At 48.1% G+C, this 20,989-nt stretch overlaps 1 protein-coding gene across 4 annotated transcripts; it reads right to left on the reverse strand.

The window, feature by feature from the left end:
- Positions 1 to 20,989, reverse strand: LOC144490231 (dnaJ homolog subfamily B member 1-like). 4 transcript variants are annotated; one of them, XM_078208023.1, is made up of 5 exons: positions 19,523 to 19,759; positions 18,260 to 18,419; positions 12,313 to 12,530; positions 5,512 to 6,083; positions 1 to 634 (listed from the first exon to the last, which is right to left on the reverse strand). In XM_078208023.1, exons 3-5 carry the CDS (start codon positions 12,521 to 12,523, stop codon positions 404 to 406), a joined length of 1,014 nt encoding a protein of 337 aa, XP_078064149.1. In that variant the 5' UTR covers positions 12,524 to 12,530; positions 18,260 to 18,419; positions 19,523 to 19,759; the 3' UTR covers positions 1 to 403. The 4 variants fall into 4 exon arrangements, with proteins under 4 accessions (XP_078064149.1, XP_078064150.1, XP_078064152.1 ...); XM_078208024.1 differs by lacking the exon at positions 18,260 to 18,419 and adding an exon at positions 18,857 to 18,901 and having other exon boundaries at positions 2 to 634; XM_078208026.1 differs by lacking the exons at positions 18,260 to 18,419; positions 19,523 to 19,759 and adding an exon at positions 20,942 to 20,989 and having other exon boundaries at positions 2 to 634.

A 20,989-nucleotide genomic window follows, 5' to 3' on the forward strand; every position in this document is an offset into this window, starting at 1 on the left:
ATAGTTTGAGAAAAATGAAGAAAAATTATTTATTGTTTTAACAAAGGTAACAAGTTACAGACAGACGATATCTGAATAGAATGGTCAATACTATTTATGTCGCATATTATTTTTGGTTACAAATGAATGCATTATTTACATTGGACAACAGAAACATACAGGAGTGGGCAGTTGAGGCTGCAGTGTGGTGAAGGTATAATCTGTGTACCGACAGTTTGCAATTATGTAAAGATTGGAATATAGATTTTAAAAATAGACCCATTAAGCAACTTGCCCAACAGTAAATGTCCATGTGGGATGACTAAAAGATCACAGCCTAGCAGTTACAGTCCACTAAAATACAATTTCCTTTCTCTCCTTCCCCCATCCCACAATCACCAGACTCCCAAGGTTTCTGGAGCAGTTACAGTGGCAAGAGTTCCTTGAGTTTGTCCTTTGTTGCATTCGACAGGGATTCGGGGAAACGCACGTGAAACTCGATCACCAGGTCGCCGCGTCGGTCTGGCTGCTTTGGCATTGGCAATCCCTCGGAGGCTATCCTTCTCTGCGAGTCTGGCTGGATGACATCCTTGAATGCCATCATGTGGGTTTTCTTATCCAGGGTTGGAATTGATAATGTGCAACCGCATAGCGCCTAGGCAACCAAAAGGAATAGATAGGTTAGCAAAGCCTCTCAACAACCTGCATTTGTACAACACAGACAGCTCACAGGGGAGGCACGGAAAAAGACTAAGGAAATTTGGCATGTCCACTACGATTCTCACCAACGTTTTTAGAAAGCATTCTTTCTGGTTGTACCACAGCTTGGTATGGGGCTCCTGCTCTGCCCAAGACTGCAAGGAACTACAAAAGGTCGTGAATGAAGCCCAGTCCATCACGCAAACCAGCCTCCCATCCATTGACTCTGTCTACACTTCCCGCTGTCTCGGAAAAGCAGCCAGCATAATTAAGGACCCCACGCACCCCAGACATTCTCTCTTCCACCTTCTTCCCTCGGGAAAAAGATACAAAAGTCTGAGGTCACGTACCAAGCGACTCAAGAACAGCTTCTTCCCTGCTGCCGTCAGACTTTTGAATGGACCTACCTTGCATTAAGTTGATCTTTCTCTACACCCTAGCTATGACTGTAACACTACATGCTGCACTCTCTCATTTCCTCCTCTATGAACGGTATGCTTTGTCTGTATAGCACGCAGGAAACAATACTTTTCACTGCATCCTAATACATGTGACAATAATAAATCAAATCACAGTGGCACTGCTGCCTCACAGCACCAGGGACCCAGGTTCAATTCCTGCCTTGAGCGACTGTCTGTGCGGAGTTCGCACGTTCTCCCCGTGTCTGCGTGGGTTTCCTCCGGGTGCTCTGGTTTCCTCCCACAGTCCAAAGATGTGTGGGTTAGGTGGATTGGCCATGCTAAATTGTCCCTAATTGCATCCCAAGATTTGCAGGTTAAGGGAATTAGTGGAATAAATGATGGGGTTACAGAGGTAGGGCAGAGTGCAGGCCTGGGTAAAATACTCTGTCACAGAGTTAGTGCAGACTCGATGGGTAGAATGGCCTCCTATACTGATTCTATGATTCTATCACAGTAACACATCCTAGGCTGCTGCACAGAAGCATTCGGAAAATCTTGGGAAAGTCTTGGCAAAGGTAGGAGAGTCTAAAACTAGAGGGTATATGTTTTAAGGTGAGAGGGGAGAGATACAAAAGGGTCCAGAGGGGCAATGTTTTCCACACAGAGGGTGGTGAGTGTCTGGAACAAGCTGCCAGAGGTAGTAGTAGAGGCGGGTACAATTTTGTCTTTTTAAAAAGCGTTTAGACAGTTACATGGGTACGATGGGTATAGAGGGATAGGGGCCAAACGCGGGCAATTGGGACTAGCTTAGCGGTACAAACTGGGCAGCATGGACAAGTTGGGCTGAAGGGCCTGTTTCCATGCTGTAAACCTCTATGACTCTAAAACAGAAATATAAGACAAGGTGATTTTAGGGTACGTCAAAAAGATGAGTTTTAAGAAACATCTTAAAGAATGAAAGAGGGGTAGAAAGGCAGGCAGGTTTATGGAAGGAATTCCAGGGCTTAGGGTGTTGGCAGCTGAAGGCATGGCCACCATTAAAATGATAATGAAAATCATTGCCACCCTAAAGGTCAGGACTGGGAGAACACAGCGTTCCAACAGAGCTGGAGAAGATCATAGAGGTTTACAGCATGGAAACAGGCCCTTCGGCCCAACTTGTCCATGCCACCCTTTTTCTTTAAAATCCCGAAGCTAGTCCCAATTGCCCGCATTTGGCCCATATCCCTCTATACCCATCGTACCCATGTAACTGTCTAACTGCTTTTTAAAAGACAAAATTGTACCCACCTCTACCACTACCTCTGGCAGCTTGTTCCAGACACTCACCACCCTCTGAAAAAGTTGCCCCTCTGGACCTTTTTGTATCTCTTCCCCTCTCACCTTTAAACCTATGCCCTCTAGTTTTAGACTCCCCTACCTTTGGGAAAAGATGTTGACTATCTAGCTGATCTACGCCCCTCATTATTTTATAGACCTCTATAAGGTCACCCCTCAGCCTTCTACGCTCCAGAGAAAACAGTCCCAGTCTATCCAGCCTCTCCTTATAACCCAAACCATCAAGTCCCGGTAGCATCCTAATGGAATCAAGGTGGGGGAAAGGCCAAGAATTTTTTAAAAAACATTTATTTTAAAACAAAAATTGTATAATAATTCAGCACAGCAGGGGGCGATACAGGCCATCGTGCTGCTTGAAAGAGTTATCCAAGGGGAGGCAATGGCCTCGTGGTATTATCGCTAGACTATTAATCCAGAAACTCAGCTCATGTTCTGGAGACCCGGGTTTGAATCCCACCACGGCAGATGGTGAAATTTGAATTCAATAAAAAATATCTGAAGTTAAGAATCTACTGATGGCCATGAAACCATTGTCGGAAAAATCCATCTGGTTCACTAATGTCCCTTTAGGAAAGGAAATCTGCCGTCCTTACCCGGTCTGGCCTACATGTGACTCCAGAGCCACAGCAATGTGGTTGACTCTCAACTGCCCTCTGGTAACGAGGGACGGGCAACAGATGCTGGCCCAGCCAGCGACACCCACGTCCCACAAATGACTGAAAAATATAATCGGAACCTCATTCTCCACAGCCCAACAATCCTCGATGAGGAGTTGCCGGAGTTGGACTGGGGTGGGCACCGTAAGAAGTCTCACAACACCGGGTTAAAGTCCAACAGGTTTATTTGGTAGCACGAGCTCTCGGAGCACTGCTCCTTCATCAGGTGAGCTCCTTCATCATCTTAGCTCCTTCATCATCTTACACTCACGGTAGCGCAGTGGTTAGCACTGCTGCTTCACAGCTCCAGGGTCCCGGGTTCGATTCCCGGCTCGGGTCACTGTCTGTGTGGAGTTTGCACATTCTCCTCGTGTCTGCGTGGGTTTCCTCCGGGTGCTCCGGTTTCCTCCCACAGTCTAAAGATGTGCGGGTTAGGTTGATTGGCCAGGTTAAAAATTGCCCCTTAGAATCCTAAAATGCATAGGTTAGGGGGATTAGCGGGTAAATATGTGGGGGTAGGGCCTGGGTGGGATTGTGGTCGGTGCAGACTCGATGGGCCGAATGGCCTCCTTCTGCACTGTAGGGTTTCTATGATGAAGGAGCAGCGCTCCAAAAGCTCGTGCTATCAAATAAACCTGGTGGACTTTAACCTGGTGTTGAGAGACTTCTTACTGCAACTAATCCTCAGTATTTACCCAACTCCACTTACTATTGAATCTGCTTCCACCTCCTTGTGGGCAGCAGGCTCCAGATCGTAACGGCATAAAAACAAACTCTCAATGCCCATGTTTATTTAGCTAATTAATTGAAACATGTCCTTCGGGTTACCGTCCCTCTCGCCAGTGGAAACGGTTTTCTCACCAGATTCAAATGTTCTCCTAGTTTTGAAAGCCTCAATGAACTGTGCCCGTCACCTTCCGGTGCTCCACGAATCACAGAGTGCTGAAGAGGCCTTTTAACCCCCAAGGACATTAGTGAACCAGGTGGGGTTTTCCAACAATGGTTTCAGGGTCATCAGTAGATTCTGAATTCCAGATATTTTTCATTGAATTCAAATTCCACCAGCTGCCGTGGCGGGATTTGAACCCGGGTCCCCAGAACATTGGCTGAGTTTCTGGGTTAATAGTCTAGCGATAATATCACTAGGCCATCGCCTCCTCATGGACAACTCTTTCAAGCAGCTGGCGCAGGCATGTTGGACTGCATCCTGTGCGGAATCATTCTACAATTTATACTTTAAAACAAATGGTTTTTTAAAAGGTTCTTGGCCTTTCCCCGACCTTCTCCAGCCCTCGGATTGCTGTGGTCTGCACTGACACGCGAGAAACTACCTAACCATGGGAATCCCATGGGGAACCATCTGAGTCCGCTCCATAACTGAACCCGCACAGAGTCAGAGGTTTACAGCATGGAAACAGGCCCTTCGGCCCAACTTGTCCATGCCTCCCTTTTTTTTTTAAAACCCCTAAGCTAATCCTAATTGCCTGCATTTGGCCCATATCCCTCTATACCCATTGTACCCATGTAAGTATCTAAATGCTTTTTAAAGGACAAAATTGTACCCACCTCTGGCAGCTTGTTCCAGACACTCACCACCCTCTGTGTGAAAACATTTCCCCTCTAGACCCTTTTGTATCTCTCCCCTTTAAACCTATGCCCTCTAGTTTTAGACTCCCCTACCTTTGGGAAAAGATGTTGACTATCTAGCTGATCTGTGCCCCTCATTATTTTATAGACCTCTATGAGATCACCCCTCAGCCTTCTACGCTCCAGAGAAAAAAGTCCCAGTCTATCCAGCCTCTCCTTTTAACCCAAACCATAAAGTCCCGGTAGCATCCTAGTGGAATCGAGGAGGGGAAAGGCCAAGAACTTTTTAAAAAACCATTTATTTTAAAACAGAAATTGTAGAATAATTCAGCACAGCAGGGGGCGATACAGGCCATCGTGAACCAAATGGGTTTTTCCGACAATCGGCAATGGTGTCATGGACGTCAGTAGATTCTTAATCCCAGGTATTTTTTATTGAATTCAAATTCCACCAGCTGCCATGGCGGGATTCGAACCCGGGTCCCCAGGGCATTGGCTGAGTTTCTGGATTAATGGTCTAGCGATAATATCACAAGGCCATTGACTCACCATGGACGATTCTTGCAAGCAGCTGGCGCAGGCATGTTGGACTGCATCCTGTGCGGAATCATTCTACAATTTATGTTTTAAAACAAATGGTTTTTTAAAAAAGTTCTTGGCCTTTCCCCGACCTTCCCCGGCCCTCGGATTGCTGTGGTCTGCACTGACACGTGAGAAGCTACCTAACCATGGGAATCCCATGGGGAACCATCTGAGTACGCTCCATACATGGGAACCTCCTCCACACCCTCTCCATGCTCTTGGTGTCAACACCACACAAACAAATCAGAAAGCAATAGGGGAGCACTGACCTCTCGGAGGCTGATCTTGGCTTGGTAGATGATATCGGATCCGCTCCGCTTGAAGACTGGGTGCGGCTTGTCCTTTAGAACGAAGATGATATCAGCGGGAATGTTGTTGGCAGTTTCATCCCCTTCCTTCGGGAAGGTGATCTTTGTCCCCTCCTTCCAGCCCTTCTTGATCTCGATGGTGAGGATGGTGTCTTCCTGCCTTGACGTGTGCCGGTCAGGGTTCAGCCGCTTCCGCCGGATCTTCATCTTCTTGGTGCAGCCGGAAAAAATCTCCTCCAGGGAGACTTTCAGATCGTGGGTGACGGGCGGGTCCTGCTTCCTGGCAGAGCCCCGCGTCCGGTGAAAGCCGGGCATGCCACCCATGTTGCCCATTCCGCCCATGTTGAAGCCGCTGAAGGAGCTCAGCGGGTCGTCATCAATCTCCATGTCCTCCTCGCCGTTCCGCTGTCCGAAGAACATGTCGAAGGGATTCCTCCCACCAAAGAACTCCGCAAAGACGGCGTGGGGGTCTCCATGGAATGTGTACTGGAAATTGGTGCCATTGGGACCTGCAGCGCCACCTCCCTTCAACCCTAAAACAGAGAGGGGGGGGGGCGGGATTGAAGATAGAAAACAACCAGAATCAACAATGAGAACATCACTCAATCAGACGGGGAACTAATGAGAAAGGTCGGGTTTCAACATAGACACCTGAGTATCATAGACACCCTACAGTGCAGGAGGAGGCCATTTGGCCCATCGAGTCAGCACCGACCACAATCCCACCCAGGCCCTATTCCCCTAACCCCACATATTCACCCTGCTAATCCCTGACACTAAGGGGCAATTTTAGCATGGCCAATCCACCTAACCCGCACATCTTTGGACTGAGAAAGGAAACCGGAGCACCCAGAGGAAACCCACGCAGACACGGGGAGAACGTGCAAACTCCACACAGACAGTGACCCAAGCCAGGTATGGAACCCGAGCCCCTGGCGCTGTGAGGCAGCAGTGAATCATGGAATCATAGTCACCCTACAGTGCAGGAGGCCGCCATTCGGCCCATCGAGTCCATACAGACCACAGTCCCACCCAGGCCCTATTCCCGTAACTCCACATGTTTACCCTGCTCACCCCCCCCCCTGACACTAAGGGACAACTTAGCATGGCCAATCAACCTAACCTGCACATCTTTGGACTGAGAAAGGAAACCAGATCACCCAAAGGAAACCCACGCAGACACGGGGAGAACGTGCAAACTCCACACAGACAGTGACCAGAGACCGGAATTGAACCTGGGTCCCTGGCGCTGAGGCAGCAGTGCCAACCACTGGCACCGTGCTGCCCCTTGCGGGATCAGTGGTGGCGGCTTGTGGGATCCTTTGTATGGTTTGCTTCAATTAAAAGGCTTCACTTTAAAGGTATCTCTGTCTGTGTAACTAACTCTGCCAAGCTTTAAAGCTAACTTGGCCACATTCTCAGCTGGGAATTCTGGGATGAGCTTAGAAATTGACTGCATTTGAAAATACCATGTTAGCAGTAACGACTAAACAAAAGGGTTTCCTCCGGGTGCTCCGATTTCCTCCCAAAGATGTGCGGGTTAGGTGGATTGGCCGTGCTAAATTGCCCCTAGTGTAAGGGGATTAGTAGGGTAAACACATGGGGTTATGGGAATAGGGCCTGGGTGGGATTGTGGTCGGTGCAGACTCGATGGGCTGAATGGCCTCCTTCTGCACTGTAGGGATTCTATGATGATCTATCCTAAAGCTTTCAGGGCCACACAGCTGCCAATTGTTTATGTAAGTCGGAGACTGTGTGTGCCTGGCTCTTTCAATAACAGATAAGAATTCACATATTGTAGTACCAGTTATCTGTTCAGGTCAGTCCTGTCCAAAGTTTGGATCCAGTCTGTATTAGGACTAGTTCCTGCTGGTCCCTCTCTCTCAAGTAATCCTCTTTCGCTTTCTGATGTGTTAATTTAAAATGATGCTCAGTAGAAGGAGTTCAACGGGGCCGGGGGGGGGGGGGGGGGGGGGGGGGGGGGGGGGATAGGGCCAGGGTGGGATTGTTGTCAGTGCTGGTTCGATGGGCCGAAAGGCCTCCTCCTTCTGCACTGTAGGGATTCTATGATCCTACCTCACCAGGAAGCAAACACTGACTCAAAGGAGACTAAAAGCTCGGATTAGCATACATAATGTACATCTTAACACAGTTCCAGTGAGCGGCGCAGAGCTTTAGAGCCACGACAGCTGGAGGCACAGCCACCAATTGCACAGCAGAAGAAAACACAGCTGTGTAAGAGTGCAGAGGTCAGAGGAACACACAAGAGTTGGTGGGAGACGGTCGGGCTGAAGGGCCTCTTCTGCACTGTACCATCCTACGAGTATCCAGAGATGGGGGGGGGGGGGGAAGGTGTGGCCACAAAGGGGTTTAAGCGCGTGGGGCAAGGCTTCAAAACGCGTTGCCGGCCGGGAAGGCCGATCTGTAGATCGGCGAGCACCGGGATGAAGGGTGAACCGAGCACTGGATGGAGATCAGAGTTATGAAGGTTGGGGAGCATTGGAACTATCGAGTCTGGGAGGTAACAAAAGACACGGCTGCCGGACTCAGCAGCAGATAAACTAAAGGAGGGGCACAGAGTGAGAATGTTGGAGAGAGAGAGAGAGAGAGAGAGAAAATGGGAGCCAATGTTGGGGTCAAACAAGGTCATGCTGGGGTCAAACATGTTGCAGACATCCTGATTCAGCCTCAATGAGGAGGGATTGAGTTGTTATCTAGAAAAACATTAAAACACTTCCAGTATTTTATCTCTGCAATTTCTAAAATTTAATACAATAAACATAGGCAACCTGTGGTCTGGAACAGACACGAGACTGAGAGCAAAGTGCCCTGAAGTCCTGGGACTAAGTTAAACATATAATCATTGCCAATCATCTGTAGTTACCGGGCGCACCAAAACTGGGTGTTCTGATGGTGCATTTAATCATCCTCGACTCAACAGCATGAAGAAAGGACCTCCCTAAAACTCCATCCAACAAGTGTTCAAACAGGGCAAGCTGTGAGTGAATGCGAGAGTGAGGAGGTGTGTGTCGCCTGGTCTTGGAGGACCTCCTGCTTAGATGGCGCTACCTGAACCTTTGGACTCGGGTTATGTCGCGACAGTAACAGAAATGACCGTGTTTATTACCAGCTGGTGGCAAAGATCCAGTGTTGGTCCAATTGTCCTTCAACGTGCTGGAGGATTTCAGACGGTGCCCATGGTCTTTTCCTGCCCTTCTCTTTTGGTGAGGAGGTAACGTAGAAACTAGAAGCAGGAGGAGGCCATTCGGCCCTTCGAGCCTGCTCCACCATTCATTATGATCATGGCTGATCATCAAGTTCAATATCCTGATCCCCCCCCTTCCCTCCATAACTCTCGATCCCTTTAGCCCCAAGAGCTGTATCTAATTTCTTCTTGAAATCACACGTTTTGGCCTCAGCTATTTCCTGTGGTAGTGAATTCCACACATTCACCACCCTCTGGGTGAAGAAATTTCTCCTCACCTCAGTTCTAAAAGGTTTACCCCTTACCCTCAAACTATGACCCCCTAGTTCTCGACTCCCCCACCATCGGGAACTTTCTTTCTGAATCTACCCTGTCTAACCCTGTTAGAATTTTATAAGTTTCTATGAGATCCCCTCTCACTCTTCTAAACTCCAGTGAATATAATCCTAACCGACTTAGTCTCTCCTCATAGGACAGACCTGCCATCCCAGGAATCAGCCGGGTAAACCTTCGCTGTACTCCCTCTATAGCAAAGACATCCTTCCTCAGATAAGGACACCAAAACTGCACACAATACTCCAGGTGTGGCCTCACCAACGCCCTGTACAATTGCAGTAAAACATCCCTATCCCTATCCTCAAATCCTCTCGCTATGAAGGCCAACATACCATTTGCCTTCTTTACTGCCTGCTGTACCTGCGCGCTTACTTTCAGCGACTGATGCACGAGGACGCCAAGGTCTCGCTGAGTATCCATTGCTTGCTGGAACAGAGCTCCAGAGGCTACAACCTCCTGCCCATTCTTCCTGGTTGGCCTAACCAACGTTGGCGAGCTATATGACCAAGGGAGATTGTCACTCAATACCCAGGTGGACTTTCCAATGTGTACACAGCACACAACTCCTTAAGATTAAAGCCAGACCACTAAGAGCTGACATCAGCGCCTCTTCACATAAAGGGTATTGGAAATTTGGTACAGTGCAGGGATGGGGACAATTGGAAAAAAAATTCAATATTCAGAGCTGAGTAACAGTTTTTTTGTTAGGGATCTGAAGCCAAGGCAGATAAATGGGAGTCCTGATACAGATCAACCATGATCGAACTGAATAGCAGAATGGGTTTGGAGGGGCTGAATGGTCTCCTCTTTCTTTCTCCTATCTTCCCCAGTCATTGCTATCAGCTCCGCCACTGTGCTAGAGAGTCAGAGAGGTTTACAGCATGGAAACAGGCCCTTCGGCCCAACTTGTCCATGCCGCCCCTTTTTTCTTTTAAATCACTAAGCTAATCCCAATTGCCTGCGTTTGGCCCACATCCCTCTATACCCATCTTACCCATGTAACTGTCTAAATGCTTTTTAAATTACAAAATTGTACCCGTCTCTACTACAATACAGAATTCACAAACTGCATAACCTGATGCAAATAACCAAGAACCTGCTCCATCAAACTATTAAGGCCTATCATCCTAGTAGTGTGTGCGCTTTACTCAAAAGGCACCCTGGGGTCGTTCCAGACAGTCACCGCCCTGTGTGTGAAAGAATTGTCCCTCTGGACCCTTTTGTATCTCTCCCCTCTCACCTTAAACCTATGCCCTCTAGTTTTAGACTCCCCTACCTTAAGGAAAATATATTGACTATCTAGCTGATGATCTGTGCCCCTCATTATTTTATCGACCTCAATAAGGTCACCCCTCAGCCTCCTACGCTCCAGGGGAAAGTCCCAGGATCAGGCAGTATACATCAGGCATGTATTAGTACACAGTGAAAAGTATTGTTTCAGGCAGTATATATTGAACATGCATAGATGATACTTCCCCATGCTGCCTACTTCACAGGTCAGAGCTCGAGTGAAACACAACTCCGTACCCAGGAAGGCGAGTTACAATGAGAAATATTACCATGGGTTGGGGGTAAGGGGGGGGGGGGGAATTATTCACACACATTCAGCTGGTATGGACCAGAACCTTCCCTGAAAGAAGGAAGCAGCCTCTTTTTGTTTCCAAGTGCTGACCAGCACGGGCAAACTGAGTCATCAGCATTCAACAATCAAAGGGACGGCCATTCAGAGACAGGCTCACCAGGATAAAGCCCGCGGGTAACCCTCCTGATGCGAGACTTGCGACGCCAGAGGGTCAGAGAGCAGGAGGGTTCAAGGTTGAATTTCAGGTCAATACCAGGTTAGCTGATCTCTGTCAGTGCAAAGCCGAGAGCTCTGCCATTAGTGACAGACATTACTGTGCTGGGAAAAGGGTCAAATAAAGAAACTAAGTTTATTTATTAGTGTCACAAGTAGGCTTACATTAACACTGCAATGAAGTTACTGTGAAAATCCCCTAGTCGCCACACTGCGGCGCCTGTTCGGGTAACGCTGAGGGAGAATTTAGCACGGCCAATTCACCTACCTCGCACCAAGTTGATCTTTCTCTACACCCTAGCTATGACTGTAACACTACATTCTGCACTCTCTCCTTTCTTTCTCTATGAACGGTATGCTTTGTCTGTATTGCGCGCAAGAAACAATACTTTTCACTGTATACTAATACATGTGACAATGATAAAATCAAATCAAAACCAGCACATGTTTCAGACTCTGGAAAGAAACCGGAGCACCCGGAGGAAACCCACGCAGACACGGGGAGAACGTGCAGACCCCACACAGGCAGTGACCCAAGCCGGGAATCGAACCCGGATTCCTGGCGCTGTGAGGCAGCAGTGCTAACCACTGTGCTACCGTGCCGCCTATGCAGTTAAATAGACACTTTCATATCCTCGGGATATCCCAAAGTGCTTTGAAGCCAATTACATTGTTATATATTTAAAAGGCTGCTCTAACAGCTGATCACATCAGGGTGGCACAGTGGTTAGCACGGCTGCCTCACAGCGCCAGGGACCCGGGTTCGCTTCCCGACTTGGGTCACTGTCTGTGCGGAGTTTGCACATTCTCCCAGTGTCTGCGTGGGTTTCCTCCGGGTGCTCCGGTTTCCTCCCACACTCCGAAGATGTGCAGGTTAGGTGGATTGGCCGTGCTAAACTGACCCTTAGTATCAGGGGGGACTAGCTACGGTAAAATACGTGAGGTTACAGGGATAGGGTGGGATTGTTGTCAATGCAGACTCGATGGACCGAATGGCCGCTATCTGCACTGTGGGGATTCTGTGATTCTCCATACTGGAAGCCACCGGTTAATTGCGAATGAGGGAGGCCATTTGGCCCATCTCCATTCATTCATCCCAAAATAGCCAACGCTCTTCCCACCTCCCCTTGTTGCACCATTCAACTGGTTCCTGCTTCCACAGCTCCAATACCCTACCCAATCCAAATGCCGGCCACTTGACATGGAGACATCCTGTTCCATATAGTCTCAAGGATGTTGTAGATTCAAGTCTCAACTGAAGGGCAACCACCTTGTGGTCTAGTGGATCTTTGCCACCTGCCATTCATCAGATCCCTGATCACCAGCTGCTATTCAACCTGGTCATTTCTGTTCCTGGAACTGTTGTGGTGCAACTCAAGTCAGACAGCACCCTCCAAAGAGGAACCCGGATTACATTCTGGCTTACCTTCCTCTCCAAATTGGTCGTAGATTTCCCGTTTCTTGGGGTCACTCAGTACATCATAAGCCTCAGCAATTTCCTTGAACTTATCCTCCGCGTCTGGAGATTTGTTCTTGTCAGGATGGTACTTAAGGGCTAGCTTTCTGTACGCCTTCTTGATATCTTCTTCTGCTGTTCCTTTATTAATGCCCAGGATTTTATAATAATCCTTCCCCATTTTCTACCTAAGAAAAAAAAAGGCAGAGTTAGTTTGTCCGTCAGTCAAAATTCACACTCAGCGCTACAAGAATATGCCACCTGTGAGGGTGGCACAGTGTTTCGCACGGCTGCCTCACAGCGCCAGGGACCCAGGTTCAATTCTGGCCTCAGGTCACTGTCTGTGTGAAGTTTGCACATTCTCCCCGTGTCTGCGTGGGTTTCCTCCGGTTGCTCCGGTTTCCTCCCACAGTCCAAAGATGTGCAAGTTAGGTGCATTGGCCGTGCTAAATTGTCCCTTAGTGTCAGGGCGACTAGCTAGGTCAAACGCATGACGTTGCAGGGATAGGACCTAGGTGGGATTGCGGTCGTTGCAGACTCGATGGGCCGAATGGCCTCCTTCTGCCATGCAGGGATTCTGTGGATATTCCATCCACTTGCCATTTGCTTCATCCCTCTTCCAATTGTCCCCACAATGGGGTGCAGTCCATTCCATCACTCAAACCAGCCTCCCATCCATTGACTCTGTCTACACTTCCCGCTGCCTCAGCAAAGCAGCCAGCATAATCGAGGACCCCACGCACCCCGGACATTCTCTCTTCCATCTTCTCCCGTCGGGAAAAAGATACAAAAGTCTGAGGTCACGTACCAACCGACTCAAGAACTTCCCTGCTGCCGTCAGACTTTTGAATGGACCTACCTCGCATTAAGTTGATCTATCTCTACACCCTAGCTATGACTGTAACACCACATTCTGCACTCTCTCTTTACCTTCTCTATGTACGGTATGCTCTGTCTGTACAGCGTGCAAGAAACAATACTTTTCACTGCAATGCCAATATGTGACAATAATAAATCAAATGAAACTGTCTCCAATATTACTACTTCCTTTTTAAGGCAAAGGAACCAAAACCGTACGCAGTAAGAACATAAGACAAACGAGCAGAATTAGGCCACTCGGCCCATCGAGTCTGCTCCGCCATTCAATCATGGCTGATATTTTTCTCATCCCCATTCTCCTGCCTTTTCCCCATAACCCCTGATCCCCTTATTAATCAAGAACCTATCTGTCTTAAAGACACTCTTTAAAATCTTTCTCTACACCCTAGCTATGACTAACTCTATATTGTGCACACTCATATCCTTCTCTATGAACGGTATGTTTTGTCTGTATAGCGCGCAAGAAACAATACTTTTCACTGTATGTTAATACATGTGACAATAATAAATCAAATCAAAAAGTTCCATTCACATCTGAGCAATGTGGCATTTTGACCACACGCAAGCCTAGATAGTGAGTGTTAGTTTTTTATTCATTCAAGGGATGCTGGGCCAGCATTTATAGCCCATCACTAATCGCCCTCAAGGTGGTGGTGAGCTGCCCTCTTGAATCGCTGCAGTCCATGTGGCATAGGTTCAACTGCAGCTTGGTCAAACTCCTGAGACCTCCCTAACTGAGGATGTAACTATACCACAGGGATGGCAGCCATTCGAGAAGGCAGCTCACCAGGACAATTAGGGATGGACAGCAGATCACGGGTTCAAATTCCACTCCATAGACCCGAGACACATCCAGACTAGTGCGCCTGTCCTGGTCAGAGGTGCTGACGGTGAGTGAGGTGGGGATCGTTTGAAAGGAGACGTGTTAAAGACCCTGTGTTCCTTCGCAAGGAAAGGATCCCAGAAGGCAAAGGTTGGGGGGTTAGCAGAGTAATTGCATGGGGTTACAGGAATAGGGCGGAGGGAGATGGGCCTGGGTAAAATGCTCTGTCACAGAGTGAGTGCAAACTCAATGGGCCGATTGGCCTCTTCCTGCACTGTAAGGATTCTATGATGAAAACAATGTTCATTGTTCCTTTGCTGTTTGCGGACATTACAATGCTCAGACCGACATCTACAGTTCAAGAGAAATTGAATAACTGGTGTCCTTTTTTTGAAGTTGCTATATCAACGCCAAATATTTCATTCTAATGTTGTCCACTTCAGATCCAAAACAGCCCAGGTACAATCTCCTTATCCGGAGACCTCCACAATACCACACAATGAATACTAACCACTCTCTCTTGAGCTGTGCTGAATTCCACTACGACTCTCACCAACTTTTACAGATGCACCATAGAAAGCATTCTTTCTGGTTGTATCACAGCTTGGTATCGGCTCCTGCTCTGCCCAAGACTGCAAGAAACTACAAAAGGGTCGTGAAAGTAGCCCAGTCCATCACGCAAACCAGCCTCCCATTCATTGACTCTGTCGACACTGCCCTTTGCCTCGGCAAAGCAGCCAGCATAATGAAGGACCCCACGCACCCCGGACATTCTCTCTTCCACCTTCTTCCGTCGGGAAAAAGATACAAAAGTCTGAGGAAAATGTACCAACCGACTCAAGAACAGCTTCTTCCCTGCTGCCGTCAGACTTTTGAATGGACCTACCTCGTATTAAGTTGATCTTTCTCTACACCCTAGCTATGACTGTAACACTACATTCTGCACTCTCTCCTTTCCTTCTCTATGAACGGTATGCTTTGTCTGTACAGCGTGCAAGAAACAATACTTTTCACTGTATGTTAATACATGTGACAATAATAAATCAAGTAAGCAAAAGATTCAGGATTTTATTACTAAGAGCAACACACAGGGAAAGTACAAGTGTTTTGCACCTCCTTCGTCTATAAGTGTTCCACATCAGGTTTAAGATATCTGAAAATGTAAACCTCCACAAGTCAGAGGACAGATCACAGAAAAAAGTCTTTCAGGTTCAAGACTGTTGCAATTGTTTTGCTTTGGGGAAGGGAGGCCTTTTACAGACAAGATGCTCTGGCTCTGCTTTCAGTAAACTTGGTAGAGATAGAGATAAACAGACAGATTTATAGGTGTATTGAAAAGTCATTTTGGCAGCAGATCTGGCCGGTGGCACAGTGGTTAGCACTGCTGCCTCACAGCGCCAGGGACCCGGGTTCGATTCCCAGCTTGGGTCACTGTCTGTGTGGAGTCTGCACGTTCTCCCCGTGTCTGCATGGGTTTCCTCCGGGTGCTCCGGTTTCCTCCCACAGCCGAAAGATGTGCGAGTTAGGTAGGCTGGCCGTGCTAAATTGCCCCTTAGTGTCCCAAAATGTCTAGACTAGGTGGACTAGCTATGCTGGATTACGGGGAGAGGACAGGGATTGTGGGCCTGGGCAAGATGCTATTTCAGAGAGTCAGTGCAGACTCGATGGGCCGACTGGTCTCCTTCTGCACTGTAGGGGTTCTATGGGTGTAAATGTTGCTTAAGATTGGGTTTGGGTGATTGTAGGAAATGAGCTCAAAGGCATATGGGAACATAGAAGATAGGAGGCCATTCGGCCCTTCGAGCCTGCTCCGCCATTCATCACGATCATGGCTGATCGTCCAACTCAATAGCCTAATCCTGCTTTTTCCACATAACCTTGATCTCATTTGCCCCAAGTGCTATATCCAGCCGCCTCTTGAGTACATTCACTGTGGAACTGCTGATTAAGTATTAACAGCTGTGCATTGCCAGGGCAAATACGGCCTTTTGGCTAAGGTCAAACGACAGATTAAACAGAAGATGGGGTGCTACGCCTCATCGTGTCAGCTTGTCTGTCTCCCTTGTGGGGATCTTGAATTGAATTTTGAATTTGGTTTTTGGAGCAAGCATGGGTTTGCCCCACCCACTCTGAGCATTGCCTTTGTAACTTTAAGAATGGAATAAAAAATTTAAAGGCCAACATCGACTGCTTGGGCCGAATGGCCTGCGCTTGTGTCGTAACCCGTGCGTATCTGTAACCATTGTGGGGTCAAAGTTCAGTACTGCTAACTTAAAATGTACACATGCAAAATCAGATAAAAGCAGTCTCTGGAGTTTGTGGTCCAAAGGATATTTAATTATCTGGTGTTCAGTACAATTTATGATCGGATCAGAACATCAGCTGAACCCGGGACTATCTAGGGAGTTTAGCAATCAACATTGCCACCTGAATTCTGAAATCAAAACAGAAAGCTTTTGGGAAGCCTGGTGTCCATCAGGGATCTCAGCAAGTTCTTGGCAGTGCCGAGATGAGATGAATTTTTAAAATGTGTGCTGCTGTTAACTAATAGTGTCAGCAACTACACCACCGTTACTTCCCTTCTATAGTCTGGCGTCCTTCCAGAGGTTAAGGTGGAGTGTGCCAATATTTGCAAGAAACACCCACACAGAATATTTGGAAATGATCACTAAATATTTTGCATTTACCAGAGCAAAAAGGATAAAAACTCACCATAGCAGGATTAAGTACAGGAAAAATGGTAAGAAGTCTCACAACACCAAGTTAAAGTCCAACAGGTTTATTTGGAATCACAAGCTTTCGGAACGCTGCTCTTTCATCAGGTCCTGAAGAAGGAGCAGCGTTCCGAAAGCTTGTGATTCCAAATAAATACGTTGGACTTTTTGTTGCGAGAATTCTTACTGTGCCCACCCCAGTCCAACGCCGGCATCTCCACATCATGGCTACTATCGATACAGGAAACAATCCTCCAAAGTCAGAGTCAATATGCCAAATAATCAATATTCTAGAATTCTATATGTCACCCTATCAGTGGAGCAGTGGTATGGTCACTGGACTAGTACTCCAGAGACCCAGGGTAATGTTCTGGGGACCCGGGTTCGAATCCCACCGCAGCAGACGGTGGAATTTGAATTCAATAAAAATCTGGAATTAAGAATCTACTGATGACCGTGAAACCATTGTCGAAAAAACCCATCTGGGTCACTAATGTCCTTTAGGGAAGGAAATCTGCCGTCCTTACCCGGTCTGGCCTACATGTGACTCCAGAGCCACAGCAACGTGGTCGACTCTTATCTGCCCTCTGAAATGGCCGGGCACAATGATTCCCAACCTGTGTCGCGACACACCTCTATACGATGGAAATATTTTGAGGTACACCTTCTGTTTTCTCGATCTCCTTATTGGGAACTTCGTTTTCTAACATGGGTACGATGGGTATAGAGGGATATGGGCCAAATGCGGGCAATTGGGACTAGCTTAGGGGTTTAAAAAAAAAGGGCAGCATGGACAAGTTGGGCCAAAGGGCCTGTTTCCATGCTGCAAACCTCTATAACCTCTCCCTGTCTCTCGCGCTTCTCCCAGGGAGAAGCACCCTCTTGGAGTTTTGGCTTTTTGTGCGGGCGCCTGGGGTCTTTGTCTTCAGCTCCAAGTCCCATTGGTCATGGGTCTGCCCAACATATAAAATCTAAACTGCGCACATGCGGCTCTCCCAAGCAGCGCACGGGCGGGAGGCCCGCGGCTCATCGGGTCTTGGAGATGCTGACCGCAGAGCGGGAGACGAAGATCAGTTTTGGTTCAATTACATGAATTTTGAATCATTTTTGGAGAGAGAGGGGTCGTCACAGCAGACCGCAGTGCGAACCACTGGCCTGGCAAATCACTCAGTCCAAGGGCAACCCTAGATGGGCAATAAATACTGGCCCAGCCAGCGACGCCCATATCTTCCGAAGGGGAGAAAAGAAAATAGTAGATAAGCTTAACTGCAGCATTTAACCAGCCCTAATCTTCATGATAAGGCAGCCCTGTGTGTAACGGCTTCATTACACATCACTGCTTACTTCAGATTGCAAATAAATATTACATGCATCATAGAAAGGAAGGGACATTAATTCACGACAAGTTTATCTGCTTCAGACAGATTATACAATACTCTTTACTTCCAAACAAGAATTAGCTGAAAGCTTGAAACCTTTTGTATTTAAAAAAAAAACTAACGGCCACTGATTGATCCGACCACTCCAGAAGCTCGACACCATCCAGGACAAAGTTGTAAGACGTGCTGGTTAGGGTGCATTGGCCGTGCTAAATTCTCCCTCAGTGTAACCCGAACAGGAGTGTGGCGACCAGGGGATTTTCACAGTGACTTCATCGCCCTCTTTTTAGGTCAAACCAAATAAACAAACTCAGATTAAGTCAGGACAAAGTAGAAGGGGCAGCTCCCCAAAAGGAGGGGGAACAGCCCGAACAGAAATCAAAGTACAAAGGAAACTGAAAGACATCAAATTAAAATGTGATCGTCAGGGTCAATAACGCACCCCAACCCCTGCGATGCCCAACGGGCGCGGAAGGCATCAACCGTGCCCGTGGACACCGCATGCTCCCTCTCCAGGGACACCTGGCCACGAACGTAGCCGCGGTAGAGGGGCAGACAGTCAGGATGGATGGCCCCCTCGATCGCCCGCTGCCTGGACCGGTAAATTGTTAATGTAAGCTTACTTGCGACATTAATAAATAAAAAGCAAATAAATAAAAGTTTGATCAGCATCCAAAACATCCACTCCCTCCAGCACAAGATGGCCTGCAACATCTCACCGTGACACCTTCTGAGAGATCCTCCAAACTCTCACCCGTAACCACCTAGAAGGACAAAGCCAGTCAGCACGTGGGAACATCACCAGGTTCCTCCCCACCCCACTCCCTGGAGGGGTCAAAATCCCGGAACTCCCGCCCTAACAGCATTGTGGGTGTACCCACAACCCAGGGACCGCAGCACTTCAAGAAGCTGGCTCACCACCACCTTCTCAAAGGCAATTGGAGATGGGCAATGAATGTTGGGCTTTAATAGCAACGCTTGTGAATGGACAAAGTCATTAATTGATGTAGACCAGAGATCCTACCTGCCTGCACACCCCCAATGTCTTTGTTTGCCAATTAGTGGTCGTGCCTTCAGCTGCATGGATGCCAAGCTCTGGGCGGGCACGGGGGCACAGTGGGTTAGCACTGCTGCCTCACAGCGCCAGGGACCCGGGTTCGATTCCCAGCTTGGGTCACTGTCTGCGTGGAGTCTGCACATTCTCCCTGTGTCTGCGTGGGTTTCCTCCGGTTGTTCCAGTTTCTTCCCACAGTCCGAAAGATGTGCGGATTAGGTTGATTGGCCGTGCTAAATTGCCCCTTAGTGTCAGCAGGATAAATATGAAATCATATATAAATATAAATCAGAAGACTAAGGAAATTTGGCATGTTAGCCACAACTCTCACCAACATTTACAGATGCACCATAGAAAGCATTCTTTCTGGTTGTATCACAGCTTGGTATGGCTCCTGCTCTGCCCAAGACCGCAAGGAACTACAAAAGGTCGTGAACGAAGCCCAATCCATCACACAAACCAGCCTCCCATCCATTGACTCTGTCTACACTTCCCACTGCCTCGGCAAAGCAGCCAGCATAATTAAGGACCCCACGCACCCCGGACACTCTCTCTTCCACCTTCTTCCTTCGGGAAAAAGATACAAAAGTCTGAGGTGACGCACCAACCGACTCAAGAACAGCTTCTTCCCTGCTGCCGTCAGACTTTTGAATGGACCTACCTCGCATTAAGCTGATCTTTCTCTACACCCTAGCTATGACTGTGACACTACATTCTGCACGCTCTCCTTTCCTTCTCTCTGAATGGTATGTTTTTGTCTGTATAGCGTGCAAGTAACAATACTTTTCACTGTACGTTAATACATGTGACAATAATAAATCAAACCACACACCTCCACTGCCCCAGACTAGACAGAAGGCCCCACATTGCTCAATCCTTCTATCTCTCTCCTCTCACAAAAGTCACAGGAGTTCCTTGAAGCCTTAAGGGCAAAAGGCGAGGCAATCAGAGTCACAGAACAACCTTGCTTGCTGCCAATCATATAAAAACGCACCACTGTAAAGGCAGCAGAGAGAGAGAGAGAGAGGATTGCTGTCCATTGCAGAAAGTTCCTCTGTTGATAGTGATACCTAGATCCGGTAACAACAGGAGGAGGAGCAAGAACAGCTGAACCTTCCAATCACACCCACCCCCTCGGGTTAAATAAAAAAAAAATGAAATCAGAAGGTTGGAAGCTGCAACTGATGGATTGAGGGGGGAAATCAACCTCTGCCCCAGGTCCCAAAATGGGGCTCACACAAAAACAAACCACTCACGATCCGTTCTACCTTGAATTTGGGAAGGCAAGTTAGACAGCTGATTGGTCAGTGTCAGATTTCTCTAACCTGGTGAGATTGGGGGGGTGCAGAAAAACTTGTTGCTTTTTTTCAACCCTTGCTTGGAGTCACGGGGGGGGGGGGGGGGGGGATTTCTCTCCCACTTTATAAAAATAAAAGTGATGGCAATGCAAAGAACCACCCCCCCCCCCCCCCCGACTTCCTAAAAGTTAACCCCTTCCCTCCCCAGACAGTGTAAAAGATAACACCCTCACTCTCCAGCCAGCTGAGAGCTCCACCCAGCCAGTACAAGCTGCTGTCACAATAGACACACACACACAGTGAACACACAGAGCCAGAGGCCCAGGCAGGGGGGGGGGGGGGGGGGGGCTCTCTCACCCCCACCCTGGATCCCTCAACACACAGTGACACACACACAGTGACACAACAATCCCCAGCTCCCCCAGCACAGACACAGGGAGCGAAATAATCACCAGATGCTGACTGAGGGAATGGATACAATCCCTGGCCGGTGTATCGAG

The sequence above is a fragment of the Mustelus asterias genome, unplaced genomic scaffold (assembly GCF_964213995.1).
Source record: "Mustelus asterias unplaced genomic scaffold, sMusAst1.hap1.1 HAP1_SCAFFOLD_3046, whole genome shotgun sequence".
Classification (NCBI taxonomy): Eukaryota; Metazoa; Chordata; class Chondrichthyes; order Carcharhiniformes; family Triakidae; genus Mustelus; species Mustelus asterias.